Source organism: Hydra vulgaris, chromosome 13 (assembly GCF_038396675.1).
Source record: "Hydra vulgaris chromosome 13, alternate assembly HydraT2T_AEP".
Classification (NCBI taxonomy): Eukaryota; Metazoa; Cnidaria; class Hydrozoa; order Anthoathecata; family Hydridae; genus Hydra; species Hydra vulgaris.
The window spans coordinates 49,910,773-49,935,861 of record NC_088932.1 but is presented as its reverse complement, the minus strand read 5'-3'; the positions used below and the strand labels follow the sequence as shown (position 1 = coordinate 49,935,861).

The window sequence follows — 25,089 nt, the reverse complement described above, 5'->3', positions numbered from 1 at the left end:
CATACAGTCATGGTCAATGCTCAAACGAACTATCATCAATATCAACGATAAACCAAAACTTAATCGTGCTTGGCTTTTTATTCAACAAGGTGCATCCTTTTACTAATTCTGTCCCTTGACACTAAAGAAACTTTTATTAATCTAGTTTTTTTCCTTGCACGTCAAAAAAACCTAATAACTCTTACCCATCTTCATTTTTTCCTTTTTTATACAACTTACAACTTTTTTAAGTCTTTAGTTATATGTTTCTTAATATTTTAACTGACTCTCTTTTTTAAAGTAACTCATAACTTATTAGCGGTTGCTTGCAATCTTGTTGGAAATAAACTAGAGTTTAAAAATATATAAATGTATGCCAGTATTTAATAAATAGTAAATGTAAGCATGAAATTATTATATATTAAGTATTATAAATTTTTTTTTAGTCCCAGCTATTAACCCCTGCTAAATCTTATAATTTTGCTGGGGCGGAGTTTGCAAAAAGTCTCATTTTTAGCCAGGGCCCCAGTTACTTACTAAGCCAAAGAAGCTAATCCTCCCAAGGCTGCTTTTGTCCTATGGCTCTGCTGTAAAAGATAACCATCTCCTTTCAAAGAGTTTCTGTATCCATTTTAAAAATTTTTCTTTACCTTTAACTAGGAAGTTTTCTGTTTGGCGGATGCCAAAAATGGCTAAAAATGAGGCTTTTTGCATAACAGGCCTCAGCAAAATTATAAGATTTAAGAGGGGTTGATAGCCAGGGCTAGAAAAAAATTTTATAATGCTTAATATACAATAATTTTTAGGACTTGTCCTATTCACCTTCAACAGCTGGTATTTATCATACCACTTCTTCAGTTTTCTTTCATTAAAATCATTCCTCTGTGTCTGATTTTGTCACTTTGCTCCAAATGATATTTATATTTTTAATTGCTGCCCAGCCCAAACTCTGAATACATATATATATATATATATATATATATATATATATATATATATATATATATATATATATATATATATATATTTACATATGTATATACATATATATATATATATATATATTTACATATGTATATACATATATATATACATATATATGTATATATATATTTTTTTTTGTTGGTGAATGTTAAAAGGGCGGAAGTCCAATAATGTAAACTTTCAGTAAACTAAAAAAAAACTGCATTTTCCCCATAGTAAATTTTTGTTAATGGTTCAAGTAAATTTTTTTTTTGAAGAGGATGTTTTTCACCTTCAAAAAAAAATTATTGAACCAATAACAAAAATTTACTACGCTGGAAAATGCAGTTTTTTTATGTATATATATATAATATATATATGTATATATATATATGTATATATATATATACATATATATATATATATATATATATATATATATATATATATATATATATATATATATATATATATATATATGTATATGTATATGTATATATATATATGTTATATGTATATTGTATATGTATGTATATATATACGTATATATATATATATATATATATATATATATATATATATATATATATATATATATATATATAATTTAATATTTTTATTTGATAAATGGTGAACTTCAATCTTTACATAAATAAATGTTGTAATAAAATATGACTTTTAATTAAAGATTGCAATGACAGATGACAAAATAAATTTAATAAATGGTAGTGAAATAGAACAAATTCAACAACTTACAGAACTTGGGCATGATTCATTAAAAAAGGGGCAGACTACTCAAGCTATAGAACTTTTTTTAAAAGCATATAATCAGTCAAAGTCAGTTAGTAACGTATTCATTCTTCAGAGCTGTAGTTTCAATCTTGGCGCATGTTATATAGCAACTGGATCACCAAAAAATGGATTGATATATTTGAAACAAATTGCATCCTTTGATAATATTCAGCCTGAAAATTATGCAGATTTGTGGTACAACATTGGCATAGCACATCATGCACTAAATGATATTGATCAAGCTGTTGAAGCATATGAAAAAGCACGTAAAGTTTACTGTGACCTTAAGGTATTAAATCTACAAGCAGAATGTGAATCAAAACTGGGAACATGTTATCATCTTCAAAACCAACTACAAGATTCATTTGAAATGTATAAAAATGCAAGAAACAGTTACAGTATTTTAAATGATAGGAGTAATGAATGTTTAAACTTGGTTAATGCTGCGACTGTTGCAGCGGAAATGCAAGAGATTGAAGAATGTGCAAAAATACTTGATATTTTATTAGATCTTTGTCATGAGTTGAATGATAAAAATTTGCAAGGTTTTTTTTTAGCTTTATCAATTTAAAAAATCTTTTTCTTTGTTAAATTATTTTCCTTTTTTTTTTTTTATCTACTTATTGGGTCATTATTTTTTTGTTTGTTTTTTTTTATTTTATTTTCTTGGTATTTCTGTAAATCTATTATATTTTTTTAAGCTAAGATCTATCATGAAATTGGGCTTTTGTACATATCTGAGAATTTATTAGAATCTGGTGTTGAATGTTTTGAGCAAGCCAAAAAATCTATTGAATGTGAAAGTAATCAAGACAAGATATTGCTTGCAATGGTTTATCAAAATTTGGGAGCTCTATTAAATTCTACATTTAACTATGAAAAGGCAATAAGCTATCACACAAAAGCTGCTGATATATATGGTGAGTTAAAAATCCTAATGTATAAAAATTAACTTTTATTTTTATCAAATAATTTTATTTCTATCAATTTCTTGTTTTATATTATTAGTTGAATTAGGTGATTTGAGCAAGCAAGCACAAGTTTTTTGTAATATGGCTTTTGCATATGCACAGATTCATGATGACGTTAAATCATTAAATTCTTTTCAACTTGCTATTCAAGCAGCAAATAACAGTGGAGATAAAAATGCAGAATTTAGAGCTACTGAAGGTTCAGTATCATATAATAATATTATATATTATATACTGTTCAGTGGTTTATCATATAACCATGGGTTGGTAATATGGGTATGAATGAGTAGATACAGCACTTATTATTACTCAAAAAGTTACTTAATGTGTCAATTTTTTTTAATTTTTTTTTATTTGACACAGTACTCTAAGGTGCTTAATACAAGGTGGGGGGGGGGGAATAAAAAGATGGGTAGAAATTTTTGACTTGATCTAATAGAAAGGGGAGGAGGGCTTGATAAAAGGATGGGAAAGAATATTTTTCTCATATCTAATAATTGGGGGGGGGGGGAGTGTCTATTGTTGTATTGATTTTGGCTTTTAGCCAAAAAATTTTATCATAATTTTATTAGGGTTTAATATGCTTATATAAATTTTATGGGGAGGAATATTATGTACTTGATAGGTGAAACCAAAAGATCATTTTCAACTAAATCCAAAGTTACAAAATTTTTTTTAGAGGTTAACGATTTTTATGATTACATTGAAAGTTTTTTAGAGGTCAACGATTTTTATAGCCTGATTACATTGAAAGTTTTTATCAGTGTGTTGATATTTTCTGATTTTTAAGGCTGATATTTTTTAATTTTGAGATCCAATTTCTCTAATGATAAATAGTAAAAATTATTCTACAAAAGGGGTTTTAATAAGCTTGAAGTGGGTGGTAAAATTTTTCAAAAACCAATAAACATCCACTCCCAGGTATTAGGCTCTTGACAATAGGTGTGCCAATATTTGGCTCAGGAAAACAAGTTTTGTGATAAATTAAACACCATAGGTAAAACCACTATATAAATAATAAACTCAATCTAAATATGGACCTTTTTTGTAAATTTGACCTACAAAAGATTCAAGGAATTAATTTTTTTTTTTTTTTTGCAGCAAAATTAGCTTGATACTTTTACTTTCTTAAAATGAAATTTTTAATTATTTAACTGTGTTATAAAGCTGTATAAATAAATATGAAGTTATTATTTATTTATTTTTGCTTTGGAAACATTGTTAGCATTGATCAGCATTTTTCCAAGATGCCAATAATTGAGTGTGTTACTAAAATGTTTTCATGAAATTTAATATAATCTTCTACTAAATATATTTTTAAAATGTCTTTAATTTAATTATAAATGTTTAAAGTTCAGCCTTTTTTACCTCGACCAATGTTTGCTTGAAATTAGTTGTCTAAAAGTTTACTTGTCTAGACATTGCTTTTGCATAACTGTTTTTTCTTAAAGTGAGAAAGTTTTGTTTAACAAAAATATTCCTTCTAGCAGGCTGTAAAACTATTATGTTTTATGGCATTATTGTTGTAAGTATTTTAAAATAGCAAACCATGACCAGATCATGTCTTCTTAATCATTTTTTTGTTGGCATTTACCTTGAAAACAAAGTTTTTACTACAAGAGTATGTCAATGTTAATTTTGAATAAATATACATTAAGGTGATGACTTTTTAACTTTTTTTTCTCAAAAATCATTTTCTGTAGTAAGAATGGATGAACCTTTGCCTATTAATGACTAAAATGACCTTAATACCAATAAAATATTGAAAAAAGTCTTGCACAAATCAATTGGAAATGTAATATAAGCCATTTTAGCGTAATATATAGTTGTTTCAACAATATTTATAATATAAGTCATTAAATCAACTTGTATAATAATTTATATACTAAATATTATTATTGAGACAGGCTTGTACCAGGGGGTAGGAATATTGTAGAACGTTGTGCATTTGAGGAGCTCCTGTAGAGATGTAAAAATTTTAGCTGTTTTGCAGTGTGCTATAAACTGATATATAAGTGAGCTGTTTAAAGCAGATAGTTAAGTTTAAATTAGCTTAATTTTGTGTCAACACTATTGTTGTCTAATTAAAAGAGGTCTCGTATTATTTATTGAGCTACATTGGTATTTGTGCTTTATATACAAACATATAACTGTGCATATAATATTTTGTGTCTTACTTTTTTTATTTTCTATAGTTTTGAATTGCTTGTTTTTAAATAAAATATATAAAAACTCAGTAACAGTTTTTTTAATTTGTTATGCGCCTAATATCTGCATTTATGCCCTTTCAATTTTATTTGCTGTGTAGAATACATGTCAGTTAAAAGGAGCCCTTTTAAAACTGAGAAGAACGAGGAAACTTGGACAAAGAACTTAATCCAGTTTCAAGCGCTATCAAAAATAGGCAAAAGAAAGCAATTTACTTTTGATTTAATTTACAAAAGCAATGTCTAGACAAACAAACTTTTAGACTACGGACTTCAAGCAAACATTGGTCGAAATAAAAAAGGCTGAAGTTTAAATGTTTATAAGCGTTCTTGAGTGAAAGGAGTTGCATGCCCCAGAAAAACCAAGTCATTGGATGCTTCAAATTTCTTGAATCCAAAAGTACAGTGAGAGAGAGAATCAGTGTAATTGTTGTTGAGTTTAAAGCCCTATGAGCAAAACATTGATGTTTTGTTCATAGGGCTTTAAACTCAAGGGCCACAAGTACCTGATCAAGTTGTTTGTGCAAAATTAGCAAAACTTTTGAAAGACTACGAGCGCTGCAGAAAGAAGCAAAACTTTAATGCATTGAATGAACTGTTTGACATCACTAAGATTAAAAGCATATGGTTGTGCAAAGTGGATGAGAACCTGTATAAACTGCAAATTGAGAGCAAAGGCCAGGTTGGTTATTCCAGTGGCAAACCTGTTAGTGCCAAGACCATCCTTCCATCCAAGCAAATGAAGGTAATCAAAGCGACATCGTCAACAGCTCGCTCAGCGCCACCTGATTGGTTTAAGAGTAGCATGAACTTGACTCATCCCAAAACAGCAAAGACCCCTTTTGGGAAGATGAGATTGCATGGAAATCCCAACCCCATACCCCATATACAACCCCAACAATGTACAAAGCTCTATACATAAAACCTGCTCAGGTGAAAAAACACTTGGTGAGCACGCTTCAACTGGAGAAACGGAGTATACACTTTGACAGCAAACACATTGATGGCTTCGAATATCAGGCAGTAGACCTCAAAAATAAAGCAAAAAAAATTAAGTTGACTACGCTCAAATTAAAAGGTGGAAAACAATTGCAGAAGGACTTCATAATGTGTTAAAGGAATTCAACCTGTGGGGATCAATTGTGATGATTTTTGATGGTACAGCAAGTGTGAATACTTGCTAGAAGACAGGCATTGTTGTTCGGCTGCACCAAATTTTTGAAGGGAAAGATTACCACAAACCCAAGTTCATTAGTTACCAACACTATGTGCTGAATCACATTCTTTGCGTTGTCATGAATGAAGAGCTCAATGGATTGACTAAATCACCAAACATTGAGTACTTCTTTGTAAAAGATTTGACGAGCAATTGTGATAACTTGAAATCAGCCTTCAGCAATCGTAAAAATGAGATTAAGGAAACAGACAGCTGAAGAAACGACATAAAGTTTCTTTACCATCCCACTCATGTCTTTTGTTGCCACACTGAGATGAGACATAAAGTTTCAACAGATCCAAACATCAGCAATGCACACTGGAACTCACAAGCCATTCTAGCTTTTCTTGCATTTATGCTGATGCCTGAAACCTCTAACAGGCTGCGTAAAATCTGTTCATTCATTTCCTACTCATGGGCCTACCATTGGTTTAGCAGTCAATTGTTCTGTGCTGAAGATTTTGATGAACTTTCTGCAGTGCGAATCTCCAATCAAAATTGCTCAAAGCAACCAGTGAATCATTTTGTGCGTAACATTTTTTATCAAATCACCTTGAAAGTAAGATTTTATCTAATCTTTAATGAAAGCTTATCAAATTATGATACAGGAAAACGAGAATGTAAAAAAGTCATCACCTTAATATAAATGCATGCATGCACACATACATACATACATACATACATACATACATACATACATACATACATACATACATACATACATACATACATACATACATACATACATACAAACAAACTTACATACATACATACATACATACATACATACATACATACATACATACATACATACATACATAAGTACATACATGCTTGCATACATACATACATACATACTCTCGAATCCTTAAGACAAGGGAGGAGGGGGAAATAAAGGAAGGGGGGAATTTTAGTCCAGATTTAATAAACCGGAGGTTTTTAAAAAAATGGGGGGTGGGGATTTTTTTATGTTACAATATAAGTATTTTTTATAAAAAATTTCAGTTTATAAATCCAAACTAATATTTTTTAAAAAACACCCATAGAACTATTTAAATTTAGTGTGGTTTGCGGTCAAATGTGCATTTTCTAACAGCTGTTTTATAATAATTTCAATAGGATTTAATATGTTTTATACTTTTGTGAAAAATAAATTAAAAGCTCATTTTCGATAAATCGGGATTTACTTGGTGATTTTTAAAGCTTATTTACACTGAAAAATTTTGTTTTTATCAGTGACTGTAATAAATATTTTCTAATTTTTAAGGCCGATTTTCACCTTTTATTAAATTAATATATATTTATATATATATATATATATATATATATATATATATATATATATATATATATATATATATATATATATATATATATATATATATATATACATATATATATATATATATATATATATATATATATATATATATATATATATATATATATATATATATATATATATATATATATATATGTATTATAAAATTATATATATAATAAATTAATAAACGGGGAGGGCGAGGGCTCTAAATAAGCTTGGGGTGGGTAGGAAAATGTTCCAAAAATTAGTAAACGTCACCCCCTCCTTGTATTAGGGACTCGAGAGTACATACATACATACATACATACATACATACATACACATACATACATACGTACGTACGTACATACATACATACATACATACATACATACAAACATACAAACATACATACATGCATACATACACACATACATATATACACACATACATATATACACACATACATAAATACATACATATATACTTACACACGCACATACATATATACATACAAATTTTTTTTTTGCATATTGTACTTTTATTTTTTAAATTTTGGATATTGTACTTTTTTTATTAAAATGTTTTTATTGTTATGTTTTTATGTTGAAATTTCAGTTATTAATATTAGTTAATGGTATTTGTATAATAAAACATGCCAATTTTTTACCTTTTATAAATAATAAAGTATTAATGATAACGGATAAATAAAAAAAAAGTCATTGTTGTTTCATTTACTATTATTATCTAGGTTTGGCTGCCATTTTTTTTCGCTTAAATGATTATGACAAAGCAATTTCTACATACAAAAATGCTTTACGTTTAATATCGTATACATCTTGCAGCGATAATTGTGATAATCTAGATGATTGTGCTGATCGTATTGTAAATAAACTTACTGATGCTATAAAATGTAAGTTACTTAATGAAAATCTCGATAATAAAAATGAAAAATGCAAGAATTTTTCAACTAAAGGAAGACCAAGGTATGTAAAAGATCAAAGACAGAATACTTTAGTAGCAAAGGGTTTGGAAGAAGATGATCACATAGAATTTACTGAAGCTGAATCATTTGATAATGTAAAAAATAGTCAACAAAAGCCAATTAAAAAAAAAGCAGACGTAATACAAGGCGACGAAATTTATATAGAAAGTTATAATAAAAAAAGTCTATTAAACTCAGAGTATAATGATCAATTAGTATGGAATGAATCTGGTGACTTAAATAAGCAAACTGGAAAAAATTTAAAACAAAATCCAAATAGTAGCGTTTGCTTGATTATGTAAACTTGAGAAAGTTTATTACATATATCGTTTATACTTCTTATTCTTCGATTCTTCTGTTTTCTTTCATTATTTCCCATTCTTAATTATTTCTTCCTGGTTATTAACGCTGTTATTTTATATTTTTCTTGTTTTTTTCTATTCTTGTTTACTCGCATCATATTAACTTTTTTAAACTTTATAAATAGACTAGTGTCAGTTTTTGAACTTTTGGGTGTGATTGACCACCACTATTGCATAATACATAAATTATTTATAATTAAGGTATTTGTACAACATAAAATATTATTTTTTTATATTGTATATTAAGTGATTTTTAAATGTAAATAATTTTTAATAAGATTTATACATAATTAAGTGTTTTTTTAATATATAATATATAAACTATAATTCAAGAGTTGTCTAGCGACAATTGTGTAAGTGATATTTAGTGTCAATTACTAAGTAATGACACTAAATATCAATTACACAAATTTATTAGAAATAAAAAAACTTAAATTTTTAGAGTAATTTTTTTTTTATACTTTAGATGGTTAGGATGATTATGATAGCTGCTTGTTTTTAAATTTTGTATTCATTTTGCATAAATTTTGTATTTGAAGTTCACTGGGTGTTTAAATTTTTGTAATTTTGTTGACTTTTTTTGCCCAATTTCTCAATTTATATCTTATTTTTGCCATCATATATATATATATATATATATATATATATATATATATATATATATATATATATATATATAACTTTATGTTAGATTTGTCTCACATTTTATGGTTTTATCATATGCACCGCAATTTAATTAAGCTATATTATATTTTAAAAAGTTGTATATATAAAGAACAGAGCAATGATAAATTAGTAGAAAATCACTTGTCAAACTTTTTTCATTTAACACTGTGTTTCATCAATTAAGACTCTTCAAAAATGAATGTTCAAATTAACAAAACTTCAACTTTTGCAAAAACTAAATTACAGAAAGTTATAAATGTCTTATCTACTGTAAATTTTCACACATTTGTGAAATATTCTGACACTATTATAAAAAGAATTGTTTACTTTTGCTATTTTTTAAAAATATTTTATTTTTAATGATCCTGAATAAGAACAACAACAACAACAGAAAGCAATATATTTACCAGAAATATAGATGTTTTACATAAGAATGTTATAAGTTATAAAAAATATTTGTACAGTTTGAGAGAGCGACCATGAACAAAAAAATTTTGTTCATGGTCGCTCTCTCGAAGAGAGCGACCATGAACAAAATTGATTTTAATTTATTTTGAATTTGATTCCAGTCCATTAATGCAGATTATTTAAAGGAATGTTTGCCGTAGGATTTTGTATTATATTTTTGCACAATCAGTCCACCACAAGATTTGAACCAAGAGTTTGAGACTCCACTAATACCATAGTAGGATAGCTTATAAAGTAAAATGTCAACATCTACAGTGTCAAATGCCTTTTGAAGGTCAATAAAAATGCCACATCCAAACATTCCTTCATCCAGAGAATCTTTAACTTTTTCTGTTAGACTTAATGAAGCAAGCAATGTAGAGTAGTTCGTTCGAAAACCAAATTGTAATTCACAAAACAGTTTATTTTCATTGAAGAATTTTTGTTGAGTTTATTTTATCAATGTTGGAGAGGAGGGAAATTGGCCTATAGTTTGAGGTTAATAGTTTTGAATCAGTTTTAAAAATAGATACAACTTCGGGAGTTTTTAAGTTTTCTGGGAAAATACCACTTGAGAACGAGATATTAAAAAAGTTAAAAAGAATTCTTGAGAGTTCCGTTTTTAATAGTTTTAGAATTTTAACAGGCAGACCATTTGGTCCAGAAGCTTTATTTGCGTCTAAAGAGTTGATAATTTTTGAAATTTCATGTTCGTCAGTAGGTTTTATAAAGATAGATTTTTGAAAAGGATTTCATAAGTAATATGTAAAATGATTCATGGATGTAGGAATTGTTGTGTGGACATCCTAACCATTGTTAGTAAAGTAGTTGTTGAAAGCATTACAAATATCAAAGGGGTTTGTCATTGTTTTATTGTTATGTATGATTACATTAGAAGTTATTTGAGAGTTACTTTAAATATTAATAATGTAATATTAATAATGTTTAAATATTAATTTTTAATATTAATAATGTTTTTAATGGCTTTGCTGGTTGCTTTTATATTTTTTATGTTTTCAGTAAAATAATTATCGTAGTATCTTTTTTTTTGATTTCTTTGAGTTTAGATTCGAGCTTATTACGAAATGTTTTATACTCATTATGAAATATGGTTTTATTTGTTTGATTTTTAAACCTAATATATTTTTTAAAGAGATAATTTTTGTGCTGTATAGAGTGCTTGAGTTCATCTGATATCCATGGGTTAGTCTTGAATTTAATGTTTTGTTTGTTAAGCTTTTTCAAAGGCGCATGGATAATTGTTGGAAATAGTATTCTCAAGAGACTGGGTATAATTATCAGGGTATATTTTTGATTCTCTGTCTAAACTAAGATTGTGAAAATCGTTTCTAAATGCAACTTCAATGAACCTTTTCCAGTTTTTTTCCTGGATTAAGAACTTTTTATTAGGTGGTGGTTTGAGAATATTATAAGCTATCAGAAATTGGGGAAGGTGATCTGAGATTATGATGGTAAGATTCCCTGCTTTATATTTATTTTATTTAATATTTGAAAAGATGTTGTCTATTAGTGTTTTTGATGTTTTACAGATACAAGTAGGGTGGACAATGTGAGGTAGAAAGTAATTTGAGGTGAGTGAAACTAAAAAGTCTCTAGTATACGAATCTGTGTCATACTTTAACAGATCAATGTTGAAATCCCATAAAATGAATGGATTTTTTTTTTTTTTGTTAGGTTTTTGAGTAACGGATTAAGATGTTACTTAATCCGTTACTCAAAAACCTAATGAATGATAGGAAGTTGTCTAAAGACATTTTTGGATGCCTGTAAACACAACCAGCAATAATATTCAATTTTTTTGGATTTATAATTTCAATGAAGTTAGATTTTAGTTTTTTTGGTTTATAGATGTGGAGATTGTTTCTGGGTTTATAGGCAAGCCTATTATTTATATATAATAATGCACCACCTGCATGTGATTCAGTTTGTGTGTGTTCATAGGAATACCCATTAAGTGTTAAGTTGCTAGTTTTTGGGCTTTTTTTATTCAATCTGGTTTCCGATATACCATTTATGTCAAATTCAAGTTTTGTTGATTGGAGTAGATTTTCAAGGTCATCAAAATATTTAGAGAGTGATGATATATTGATAAGAAGGACATTGAATGAGGATTTGTTAGCTGCTATATATTTTAAATCATCAACATTGGTGTAGTAACTGTTTATTGAGGTTTTTCGAGTTTTGTTGTTGTTATCAATATGTGATTAAATGTGTTGAAGATTGAGTGAAAACTCTCTATGGGAAAACCTGATACTTAATAATTTTTGTTATTTTAGTGTCACCATTAGTAAGATTTTCATTGTCAGTTATAGTTTCGTTATTGAAGGGAAATGTACTAGCTAAGCGATTTATACAAAACCATGAACAAATTTTTGAGGAGTTTTTTAGTAATTGGTAGTCAATATCATTGAGGTTGTTACATTTTAAGTGGACCCAATTGAGGCAGTTATCACAAAAAATAGCTTTCTGATTTTTATAGAAAAACAGCACATTTGCTATGTGTAGTTTTCATTACGGTGAATTGATATGGCGATAAAATATAAAAGTAAGATTATTTATATGAATGTAAGTAACTGCAATCTATTAGAAATCAAAAAATAATAAAAATTAAAAAAAAAAAAAAAGAAGTACAGAACATTACGAAAAAATGCAAAAATAGAAACAAACAAACAAACAAAAATTACAAAAAAAAAATATATGCAAAAATTATACAATTTTCGGTTTTCGAGCTATTTACATTATATTTTAAACACGTTAAGCTTTCTTTGTTATTTTTTTTTATTTATTTTTTTTTCCAAATAAAAAAGAACCAAAAAAAAATCACAAGGATTGAGACTTTTGATCTTTCAACGAAACCAACCAAGCGCACATTTTCTAACAAAAGAATTTTATGGTATTTATCCTTTGCAACGTCTTCAACTCAAAAACACCAGAAACAGAATAAAAATAGAAAGTAAAAATATAATAAACATCACGAAAAGTAATTTTTATTACTATATCGCTAAATTTTTATATAATATAAAATGCTTGAATGAAGTTCAAATATAGTGCCGCAAATCAAAATAAAACAAAACAAACCAACAAAAGAAAAAAAGAAAAACACGTCCAAATCAAAGGTACCATTTCTCGAACTCCAAAGCTATGAGCGATTTATGTCGACTCAATAAGATTTTAGTAAAACATACCTGGGATCCTCTTTATTTTTCTTAACATTAAGTAGAACTGGGTATTCGAGGTACCCGCTTACTATTGTTTTGTTTTCTATAAGGCGACGATGTTCTTTTCTCATTGCGGCGTCGAGTTAGTGATGGTGAATACATTTGTTCAACCCGTATATTGTTTTTGGACATAAAAAAGATAATTTCTGTGTGTTCACTATTAGCCCATTTATGAAATTTAACAAAAATATGGCTTGACTTGGCGCTGTTTTCGTTAACTTTTCCTCGACGACAGTGTTCGATCATGTCATGGGCATTTTTCGGGTCTATGTTAGCCGCTTTTGCGATGGTACCTGCAATAATTAGTTTGGTATCAGACCAGGATTCCTTGGATTTGTTTGTGTTAATAGGAATGTTTTTAAAAAACAGTGTCTTTCTTAAATTTCTGTTTACTTGGTCATCTAATGCCGCACTAAGCTTAATAATGTCTTCCAAAAATGTTTTATTATCTGAGGTCAGATTGAGCAGTTTCTGTCGTATTTCATTAATATCATCAGTATTTTTTTGTACTGTAGATTTAATATTAGTATATGCAATTTTTAGTTGAGCCTATATCGCTTGTTATTTTAGAAGGACTTATGTTTAATGCTTGTGTAATTTCTTTTTATTGTGCATCTAATAGTGCTTTAATGTATTTTATCGATATTTCTTGATTAATCGACATTGTGAATTTTAATTTTTATATAGATAGGTTGATTAATTGACTTCGATTCACTTTTTTTTATTTTTATTTCATAGCGGTAATATATTGGAAAGATTTATTTGGATATTATTTGACACGTGGCTTTAGCTGGTTTTAAAAATTTACGCCATCTTACTTCTACTATGCCGGTACACGGAAAAAAGGTAATAATATCAGTAATGCCATTGTACAGCTGAAACCTGGATTAATTTCAGAGCGACAAAATTACTTATTTGAGTTTATGTTGAGATCAGTATGTTAGAAATATCAGTAGCTCAATTAGGGCTCTAAGGAAGTACTTCTAGAGTATTACAAACTAAGTGTATTTTGTGGTTTTTATACTGCTGAGGGAGGTCAAAATACAAAAATTCCTCGTGTCAAACAATCTGATCATATATCTGCAGATTTTCTTAAATGAAAAATAAAAAAAATTTGTAGAGAGAGACAAATATAGCTATGATCAACATTAAATTGTTTGTTATTTAATTACGATACATATCTTTTTTAACTGTTTTAGCTTTGTAACAACTTAAAAGGTTGTCACAAAGCTAAAACAGAAAAAAAATAGGTTATTGGAAAATAGATAATGGGGTGCAAATTTGCAGATTTGAAAATGAACATATTCAGAATGTGGTATTTGAAGCAGAATTTGAAGTTTTTTTTTCTAAATAGCTCACTTTTTTCATGTTCAGTACAAACTTTTCTTTACTCATTTATCTTAAAGTTTGAATGTTAAGTAATATTTAAAAAATTGAATTCTGTTTCAAAGATAACGTTCTAAATACATTATACGTTTCATGTTTAAATAAAACATTTCTAACAATTCACAAATTTAAACTAGTTACTAACACATATGATTAGGCAGTTTTTGGGTAATAATCAATACCTAAACCTTTATTATTATTTATTTATTTAATGTTTTGATTTCCATTATAAGTTCTTTGTATTTAAATTCTCCAAAAACTAAGTAGCCGTGAAAATCTCTAATATAACTTTTAAATGATCTATTTGTACACTGTACTTTTAAAGCAAGTTCAGAGTCAACATTTGCAATGTAATTGTTAAATTATTTAGAAATAATTTATCCTTAAACTCTTTTTCATTTATGAGTATTTTTGGGTGGTAGTTGTTTTACTTTTACCAATTATTCCTTTCATAATATTACTGGTTTTTTTATTATCTCTCTTATAATTTTCAATTTTTTTTAAATAAGACAATTTTTTAGATTTCTTTTTTAGTTTTTTAAAATATATTTTCGTATTTCCTTTACTTTGATTTTTTAGATACTTAATGCAGAGTTTTTGTTTTACTATGATATTTTTTTTATTCCCCCGGTAATTCATGAACAGGTAAATTAAATTTGTTTTTATTTCTGTTCTATTTTTGGAAAGTGATTATTACAGTAAGTGAGGAATATGTTTATAAATTTATTGTAGTGAGTTAGGAATATGTCTATAAATTGTAGTGAGTTAGGAATATGTCTATAAATTTTTTGTAGGCCGAGTTTGTTAGTAACTTAGCATTCTTTTCTTAAGTATCATCTTTATCAAAAAATCTTACTTTTTGATAAAGTTTTAAATGTTCATTTTTTGTCTAAAATTAAAATTTTGCAAAATCATTCGGAATATTTGTTAATAATTTCAAATTTTTACTTTTAAATTTGAGCCTTTTAAAACAAAATAGTAGAACTGTTTTATTACAGTGCGACTTTACCCCAGGCGTCTGTTAATCTGACCTCTGTTCAACGGACTGTTGTTAAGGTTGTCTTTCTTAGTAATTGATTTTTTTAAATAGCAAACCTTATTTTTTTAAGAGCTTATGATATCAGATTTTCTTAAAATACATTTTACTTTACATAACTAAAAAAAAAGAATTATTTTAATTTACTATAGATATTTATATATATATAACATGCATATATGTTTATTAGATCTTGAAAATAATCTGAACATGTACATTCGAAAAGTTCGTGTTACTAATTATTTGTTTTCTTTTTATTATCAGCTTTTTTCACTAACACACTTCTTTTTTTATCATCGTCATTTTGTTTTGCTTCTTCTTTTTTTGCTTTTTCTCTCAACTGTAATTCGACGCAAGCTTTCTTTACAACTTTAGTGCATTTAGCTAAAAGTAAAAAATCATATAAACAAGCTACAAATTTCGCTAACATAATACATTACGCTAAAGCACTATGTATAAGTTACAAGCAGCAGATTATAGTTACAAATGCCATATCAAATGAATAAACTCTATCTCTAGAAACAACAAATTATAATAACAAACATTGCGTTAGAGTAGCAAAAACAACATTACAGTAACAACATTGCATTACCATAATGGCATAAACACTATACTAAAAATACACATTACGTGAAAAATGTATTAAATTATAAGTTATTGTAATAAAAATTGTTGTAGTACCACATTATAACATTATATATTAATATAATGTTAACAAAAAAATATTTATTAGTAACAAAAAATGCGCAACATTCACTTTCCACTTTGCGGAAAGAAATATTTATTTATGGCAAAATCGAGTTTTTTGTAAAAATAAATATAATTTTAAAACAATTTTAATTTAAATAAATATTTGTTTAATGGGTTATAAATTATTTTGATTAAAACTTACTTCCTTTGCCAATATTGCATCTTGCGCAGCTGAGTGCCCCAACTACTGGTGGTGCTGGTTCAACCAAACTATCTTTTGGTGCCATGGCGTAGCCGACGTTTGGATAATAACCAGGAACAAAGTTGCTGCTTGATTGTTCAACGGTATTGATGTATGAAGCAATTGCCTCTAAATTAAAAATAATAAATTACATTTCATATTTTAAATTGATAAGTTTGAGGAAATTAATTGAAAGTTGAATAAAAATTTTATTTTACTTTGTTTAATTTTTCTGTTTTCACAAAACAAAATAAAAAAATTTAAATCTTGTTTTCGGTATTGATAATATAGAGGTAAAGTTTTACAAACTGTGCCACGGTTTTCAGAACTTTTCAATGTAATATAAATAACTGTATGTATATGCATATCCCATATTATTAACAATGAAACAGTTAAACACCAAGTCAAATAACTCGGAGAAAATCTTAGTTTTTCACTCAGCAACAATTTTAGTTTTAAACATTCAAAAATAAGTTTAAGTATAAGCTTACTAAATTAATCTTCTAACAACAAACATCGCTAAGATTATGCTTCTATGATGACACCAACATTAACCCATTTTACCAACAAAATACTGCTATATATTTATATTGTTAAGATACGAGCAGCCATGGAGCAATGGTTAGAGTGCTGGCTTCGGAGAGGTTTGAGATTTGGTGTCCGCCTTAGTCTTAAGCGAGTTTGATGACAAAAGTAGTGTTTTTTCAAGAGAAATTTTTTAAGTTTATTTTTGATTCCATAACTAATCTTCAAATATATATGCAACATTGTTGTTTATGACCAACGCATAGAATATTAACGAATGTTGCAAACCTAAAACTTTAGGCTTTGAAGAAAAGAAACAATCCCAGTGGGCACAGACGTCCGTAAGATGTTTATTCGACATCTTATTGACGTTACTAATCTGTAGGACGTTCTTAAAACGTTAAGAGGTGCTGGTGGTGCGCCTCCTCGTCACAAACGTTTCATTGTACTAGCTGTTCTCTGGTGATCAAAAAAAGTATAATCTATTGACGCTAAGTGAAGCGAGTAGACATAATAATGTAACACTTCCCAGCAAAGTTTCAAAGTTTGTTGATCAAATTCTATTTGTAAACCATTTTTTGAAATAAACGAAATACTTTGATTGAATTCATTTATAATTTAATTAATTCAAATTATAAAATCGTTTAAAACCGTGGTGCATTATTATAACCTCGTTATCTAAATTACACCAAAAGCTTTAAAATAAATAGTACGGAATTCCGTTTTCAAATTAAATTTATTTAATTATATACATTATATTGAATGTCAAGAGGAATTACACTCTCCGTTGAAAATTAGACAATATTGAAGCCTACAGGTCATTGCGTTTATCAAATAGGATATTCGCTTGTAAGCTGAGACCATGTTTGATCAATAATTTTATAAATTATCCAAGGAATTATTACACAGAGCATTGAAATGGTAGAAGACCGATGCTAAAAGCTCGCTAACTGCGACGAATTGTGCATGGTGCTTATTATTCTTGCCATGACATTAGAAAAAAGAAAATATTTTAAAAAAAAAGAGCTATGGAGGAGTAATGATAATGCTCCAATTCACAAAGCAAGAAAATTTAAATGGAATGGCCAGCGCTCTCACTCGATTTAAAATCCATCGAAAACATATGGGACATCTTAGCATAAAGTAATAAAAAAAAGTGCTAAGACGGATGTCGAGGTGGCAGTGTAGCTATCTTCATTACTGATGCATTTATCTCTCATGAAGTTGATTAGTTCAACAAAGCTTTTATCAAACAAGTTTTGGTGCCAGTAAAAGTTAACAACAAACACATCTAGATTACACCTTCGATTTCTAGTATTGAATCTAATATTTATATTATAATAATTGAACTTGTAACACTGCAATTTCATTACGACATGTCGCAATCTAGCTATCGATATTACTACGATATATGGTTAGCTACATATTTTAGCTACAACCTAACGACAAATCTGTAGCTCGTCAATGGCTACATATCGCAACTTTGTAGCTAGCGATATTATAACAAAATATTAATAGCTACACACCGTCTTTTTTTCGCAAGCTACTACATAACGACAATTCTACTATGTAACTATAGCCACCTATCACTATAGCAATATGCATATACATATCGCGAGTTTTTAGACAGCTATTTAAAAAAAATATACTACTATATATATATATATATATATATATATATATATATATATATATATATATATATATATATATATATATATATATATATATATATATATATATTATTACTATTATTATTATTATTATTATTATTATTATTATTATTATTATTATTATTATTATTATTATTATTATTATTATTTTATTGTTCACCCTCTGTAAAATATATTTACAGAGGGCGATTTATAAAATATATTTTACTTTTTTCTTAGTTTGTATTTAAAGTAAAAATATAAACTAAGAGAGATAAAAAAGTATCATTTTATTTAGGAACGTTTTCTTCAAGTGTGTTTTTAAAAATTGTACGCTGTTGTTTTAGATTCCAACATTGAACCACCTGTAGCAAAATATGAAGAGGAGCTTCAGGAATTACATGCTTTGAGTCTCTAATTTTTACTTTTTTTTTGACCAGCATTAAGGTTTTTTTATTTAGTTTATGGATATTAGATGCCATTGTTCCGGTTTTTCTGTAGGAGAACGCAAAGAAAATTTCAGTTTTAATTAGATTAGCTCTGCGCTCTCCTACTTAAAACCCGGGACAGTGGCATCCATATATTAGTAGCTACATATCGTAGCTTTGTAGCTTGATAAAACAACTTTAAATCTATAAGTAGTCAATATTCAAAATAATCAAAATTAAACTCTATTACAATGTAAATAAAAATATAGAAAATAATAAACACATTAATAACTATGTATTTGTTGCTATAATTTTTTTTCAATTTTTGCTTTTGCAAAGAATTTGTAAAAACAAAAAATCTATTAACTTTATTCATATTTTAAATAGTCTTGTTTTCTATTCTCCTAAAATAATCAAAGTTACCAGCACTCTGTGGTCCAGTGTAATCCCCTGTATATGTTCCATAATGAAAATTCTTCAACTGTGGCCAACTGCGTATTTGGTACATCTGACAAAGTCCTTTTCCCGCACCTTCGCAATCAACCTGTAAATCAAGTTCACATATTAGGATAGTGTTCTGTTACTTTATAAAAAATATCTCTTTAAAATCACTTTTTACTACTACTTCAAAATATAACAGTTTGTGTCTACAACAGAGGTTTCTAGTGCAATGCAGATCAACTAAAGGTTGTGTGAGGCAGATGGCGCACTCTTTTCTATAGCGCTTTAATTAATATTTTTTTATTTTAAAATTATTTTTCTAAACCTAAATCACTAATAAATATAAATATGATTCTTGTACCTTCACCAAATCAGCGCTTCTATCCTGAAGTTGTGCTGCTGCACCTTCGAACTCTGGAGCTAACCTCTTACAGTCGCTACACCTAAAGTTGCATAACATAAGGTGTTAGAAATGTACTATGAGTAATAATACCTGAGCTAGGTTCTTTGATTTTTGAACACCCAATTCTAATGCTGCCCATTGCATTTCTGGCGCAAGACGTTTTGATTCTTTACACCTGTGAGTTAAAGATGTTTATGTATATGTATATGCGTTGTATATATATATATATATATGTGTGTGTGTTAAATTTAGTGCATGCGTGCTTTGCATATGGCTACAAATGTATGAAGTAACTTTACTACGGAGGAAGAAAACAGTGATTAACAGAGAAAACTTTACAATCGTAAAACTAAATAACATATATTTAGTCTGAAAGGTTGTGTTTATTATTGTGGTTAGTAGACTTATGCAGCTAGATCACAATTAAAATTAGCGACGAGCATATTTATATTAAAAAAAAAACGTACCTAGTGTAACGCAATGCATCACTTTTTTGATTTCTTTCATTGTAATATAAAAAAATGATTAATGATTGAATATATTAACTTTTTTTTTTCTTTTTTTTTTTTTTTTGACTACATTCAATTCTTATAAATAATTAACAATGTTAACTAAAAAAAGTTATTCAATAAATTTATACTAAATGTTACATGGATTTAAAATGAATGGTTGTATTTTAATAGATATAGTTATCTGTTACATAGATGATATGCCAGAAATGCAGTCTTTTTTTAGTCACCACGCAGGTTCTGTATGTATTTTATATAAAAACTCTCTGAAATCTTTTGAAGGTTAATAAAATGGTCTAGAATTAATTATTTCAAATGATTTAGGTCGTTGTCAGGCATTGATAAAAAGAATTTTGTCTAATAAGTTCTTTGAAAGCCTAAGAAAACTTGATATAATAACATATACGTTTAAGAAATTAATTGACAGTTGGTTAGCCAAATGAATCTAGTAGTTGCCAAATGAATCTAGAGGTCAAAAACAGTTTTAGTGTGCTAAAATAGACGACTAAAGAGGCTTGGCGTGTAGTGGGTTGGTTTGGTGACGTGTGGGTTCTTATAGTGAGGTAAGTCGTTTAACTTATTAAGCAAAAAATTTAATCTCAAATTCAATTGGCTGAAAACTTGACACTAATGAGTAAACTAAAACATTTTTAGTAAAGACGTATATGCGAAGGCAAATGCGCTTTTCATTGTGTTTGTATACTTTGAAAAAAATAAGGGTTATCATTGAAGAGTTATTGCAACGGATATGAAAATTTGGGAAACTGATACCAAGAATATATGTAAGGTATATCTAAACGAATGGATAAAAACACGCCTGCACAACCAGCGTTTCAGATAAAACTTTAAGATTTGTTATACGTAAGGTAAAAATTGATATATTGGTTCCAAAATATGTTTTTAACTTATAAAATTCGTCACAGCTCCCTAATATTTAATAATTAATAACATATAGTTTTTGAAAAATAGTAAGGTATTGGTTTAGCAAACGCATCTATGTATACAACAAATTGTACTTAATTCTGAGACATTTATCCATATACCATATTTAATTCTACTGACCTAAATAATCATACCATAAATACTAATTTTACCATGGAGTATAGAAATCCACCAAAAGCACTTCTTTTCGTTTAGCATAGTCAAAAAAGTTGTTATCATTTAGTTCCATTACAGCTAATGCCCAACCAAACATAAATGATAAAATGACTACCCTAACAGCTGCCATAGTAATTTTTATAACGTGTCTAGAAAATATATCATTGAAATACTTTTAAAAATTTAATAACTAAATCTATTTTACAAAACAAGTATGAAAAAAAATTTGTAATATTGCAAACTGGAATTATTAAATTGTTATTGAGTTTGAAATAAAACTAAGCAACAATGATGATATATAGTTTCTAAATTAAATGAAGCAACATAAATGAGTTCACAGTAACTATCCAATCGAATTTGTAAAAGATGCTACGCCTGACCGAGTTTAAGCGTTAATCAAATCGCTTCATTAAACACTTTACCAAAATACTTCTTCTTTTTTTTAAATAAACCCAAAATTAAATTTAAGTTTCAAATTTATAGTTTTAAATGTCAAAAAATCTTGTTTTGTAAATAACAAAAAAAGTTTGTTTTAATTTCAATAAAGTTGTTTATATATAGTTTAATTTTTATTATTTTAATAAATTATTGCTTGAAAAAGTAATAAATGCAACTTATATATTGATTTAAAGATTAGTTTGATCTAGATAGTAGCGATTAGTACTATTCGTTAAGCAAATTCGTTAAGGAAATTCGCTTAAGGAATAGTGCTATTTGCTTAACGAATAGTGCTACTTAAAATCAAAATCAAATCAAATATATTTCTGAATAAAAGTTCTTACATCACGGATATTTACAAATAGTAATGAGTACTAATATTAATTAGACACTTGTCAAATTCAATAATGATAAAAATAGTGATAATAACAACAATAAATATAATATAGATATCAATAATAGTAGTAATTATAAAAAGTTATACTATAATAATGTAACAATAATGATATAACAACAACAATAATTACATTGATAAAAATTATTATTATTAAAACAACAAAACACTAATAATAGCAACAACGACAACTATAATAATAACAGTAGAAATTTACAACAGTAGCAATAACAAAAAAAACTAGCTACTGCTAGTTTTTTTTGTTATTGCTACTGTTGCAACCCTTAATAGGGGTTATGAGTAATTAAATCATTAATAACAAAAACACATTAATAACTTGATATATTATTTAAAAAATTAAATAAAAATTTATCTATAAAAAATATTTTACCTTTGACTCCCTATCAGCAATATCATTGCTTATAGTTAACGATATAAAGACCGCATTAACATAAGTTACCAGAAAAAGAAAGTAAAGTAAAGCCTGCAAAAACCTAATAAAAGAAATAAAAAAAAAGTTACAATTCTTAATTAAAAAAGTACCATTTGCATTTTATTGTTAGTAGAATTAGGATAATATAACAGAAAATATAAAGAATAAAAAATAGCTATAACAGCCTAGGTCTATCAACACAAAACACAGCAACAATAGCGCATAGCATAAAATATTTGTAAGCACACAATACTGTCTCCCAAGTAATGAAAAAAGTTTTATTAATTCTCCCTCTCATCTAAGAGATAGAGAGAGAGAGAGAGAGAGAAAGTCTTTGCAAAGCAGCATGTTAAAAAAGTAAAAGAACGCAATAAATAGTAGTAACTGATTTTATTATGTTACCAGTAAACGAAATTATTTTTACCTTTGTTTTAATTTCCAGCATTTCTTAATTAAGCTCCAGCTTCTCTCTAACTGTTGAATAATGATTAATAGAGTAAATTTCACATCATATTAAATTTACAAAATTAAAACCATGTTTCAACAGTAAGCAAACTAATCAAGTGATGACAAAGGCAACTAAAAAAAAAAGAACATAATTATATTTGAAATTGTAAAAAAATTTAAAATCATTTAAATTCAAAACTGTTATTAATTGTTACTATAAATAGTAAAATTCATACTTTCCTTTGTTCTAAATTGTCTAAAGTAAAATCAAATTAACAGACATTAACACTGCTTGACACTTAATTCTGGCAAGTAAGCTTTCTGCTCGCTGAGTAAAAAACTTACTTGCCAGAATTTTTATTTCTAACATTTCCACAATGATTAATTTCATCTTGCCTAGATGAAATTAATCGTTACTTAAATACAACTATTTTTAAGTTGCCTATTAATATTTACATTAATAACTTCTTTGAGACTAATATTATCCACTTCAATTTCACTATTATCATTAAACATATTGCCAGTAACCAAATACGCCATGGCCTAGGGGCCCCACAAAAGAAGGGGCCCCAAAATCGAATTGCAACAAAATTAAATTTTAATTTTTGGAAAGTGCATACATTTTCATTAGAAAGTAATTGTGTCGAAAATTTTACTTTTTTTTTCTAAATATTTTCATGATTAAAAAAAAATTAAAATATTTTGAGACGAAAATTAAATAAAAAGCATTTTGCAAAATTTTGTTCATTAGTATAAATAATAACTCAACAATTTTATTTAACATTTGACATTTTTTTAATAACATTATGTTTTTTTATTAAAGTTCAACCAAGAACCTTCTAAAATATTATTTTCTAGAATTACTTGGTTCAACTTATCAAACCAAGAAAATAACTATAATTAGGGCTGTTTTTCTAATTAATTAAGGTTTACAATAGTAGTAAACATTATTTATTTGCAAAACAACCTGATTAATTTTCCAGATTGATATTAAAAACGGTAGTTAATAAATTTGTTTTTTTATTATTTGTGCATAATGTTTTAAAATATTCTATTTAAAATAAAATGAATGTGTTCATTTTAAGAAAACGCTTTTAAGTAAAATATCTTAGTAATTAAAGAAAGTAATTGTTTTAAATTTTAAATTGCATTAAACTTAATAATAACTAATTAAACAAGCAATATTTTGGACGCTTAAGTGAAGTAAATAAGCGTGCTGGGAAAAAAGTAATCATAAATTTTTCACGTTTGTTTTCCTGTTTATTTTTAACAAACTTTCGCTTATTTATGTAAGTATTTTACTTAATTTTAATAATATAAAATAGTGGAGTGTTACCTATTAGTAAAATCAGTGCTTGTAAACAATAGCAATTAAATTAATTAAATGTGTCCATTTTCAGAACCTTTTAACAGATATGGGAAGAAGCTATGAAAGTGGAGCTGCAAAAAAAACAAAACAAAACAAAAAATAGAAAAAAACATAAAGAAACATCGAAAACTTGATAGTTTTTTATTAAAAGCAGAATGTCGTGGTAATTCACCTACTTCAGCTAATCTTGCGAACTGTGGCATAAGTAAAGAGGTAAAATATTGGATTTTTTAGAGGACTCAATTAATGAAACTCAAACTTTAAACAAGCAATTGGAACTCAATAAGGAGAGAGTATGTTTCCCTATCGATTTTCCATTAAATAGGAAAAGATCCAGGACTTTGGGAAATTCTTTCAGCTGAGGATATACAATTTTGGATAGAGAATGGTCTGTTAAAATGTCAAAATGCAGATTATGATTTTAAATCCTCTAAAATGATGTATCAAGATGGCGATCGATATTGCTCAA

At 27.3% G+C, this 25,089-nt stretch overlaps 2 protein-coding genes across 3 annotated transcripts; one reads left to right on the top strand and one right to left on the bottom strand.

Moving 5' to 3' along the window:
* The first annotated feature begins 1,594 nt into the window (after positions 1–1,594).
* On the top strand, positions 1,595–8,845 carry LOC100211205 (tetratricopeptide repeat protein 24). The gene is made up of 4 exons (XM_065816554.1): positions 1,595–2,279; positions 2,436–2,654; positions 2,743–2,904; positions 8,183–8,845. The coding sequence occupies exons 1-4, from the start codon at positions 1,637–1,639 to the stop codon at positions 8,716–8,718; spliced, it is 1,560 nt and encodes a 519-aa protein (XP_065672626.1). The 5' UTR covers positions 1,595–1,636; the 3' UTR covers positions 8,719–8,845.
* A 6,874-nt stretch (positions 8,846–15,719) lies between these two features.
* LOC100200357 (probable protein disulfide-isomerase ER-60) lies at positions 15,720–21,715 on the bottom strand. Of its 2 annotated transcripts, none has more exons than XM_065816552.1 (5): positions 21,536–21,715; positions 20,023–20,107; positions 19,512–19,632; positions 16,445–16,612; positions 15,720–15,936 (listed from the first exon to the last, which is right to left on the bottom strand). In XM_065816552.1, exons 1-5 carry the CDS (start codon positions 21,667–21,669, stop codon positions 15,788–15,790), a joined length of 657 nt encoding a protein of 218 aa, XP_065672624.1. In that variant the 5' UTR covers positions 21,670–21,715; the 3' UTR covers positions 15,720–15,787. The 2 variants fall into 2 exon arrangements, with proteins under 2 accessions (XP_065672624.1, XP_065672625.1); XM_065816553.1 differs by lacking the exon at positions 20,023–20,107 and adding an exon at positions 19,891–19,972 and having other exon boundaries at positions 21,536–21,713.
* Positions 21,716–25,089: the final 3,374 nt, after the last annotated feature.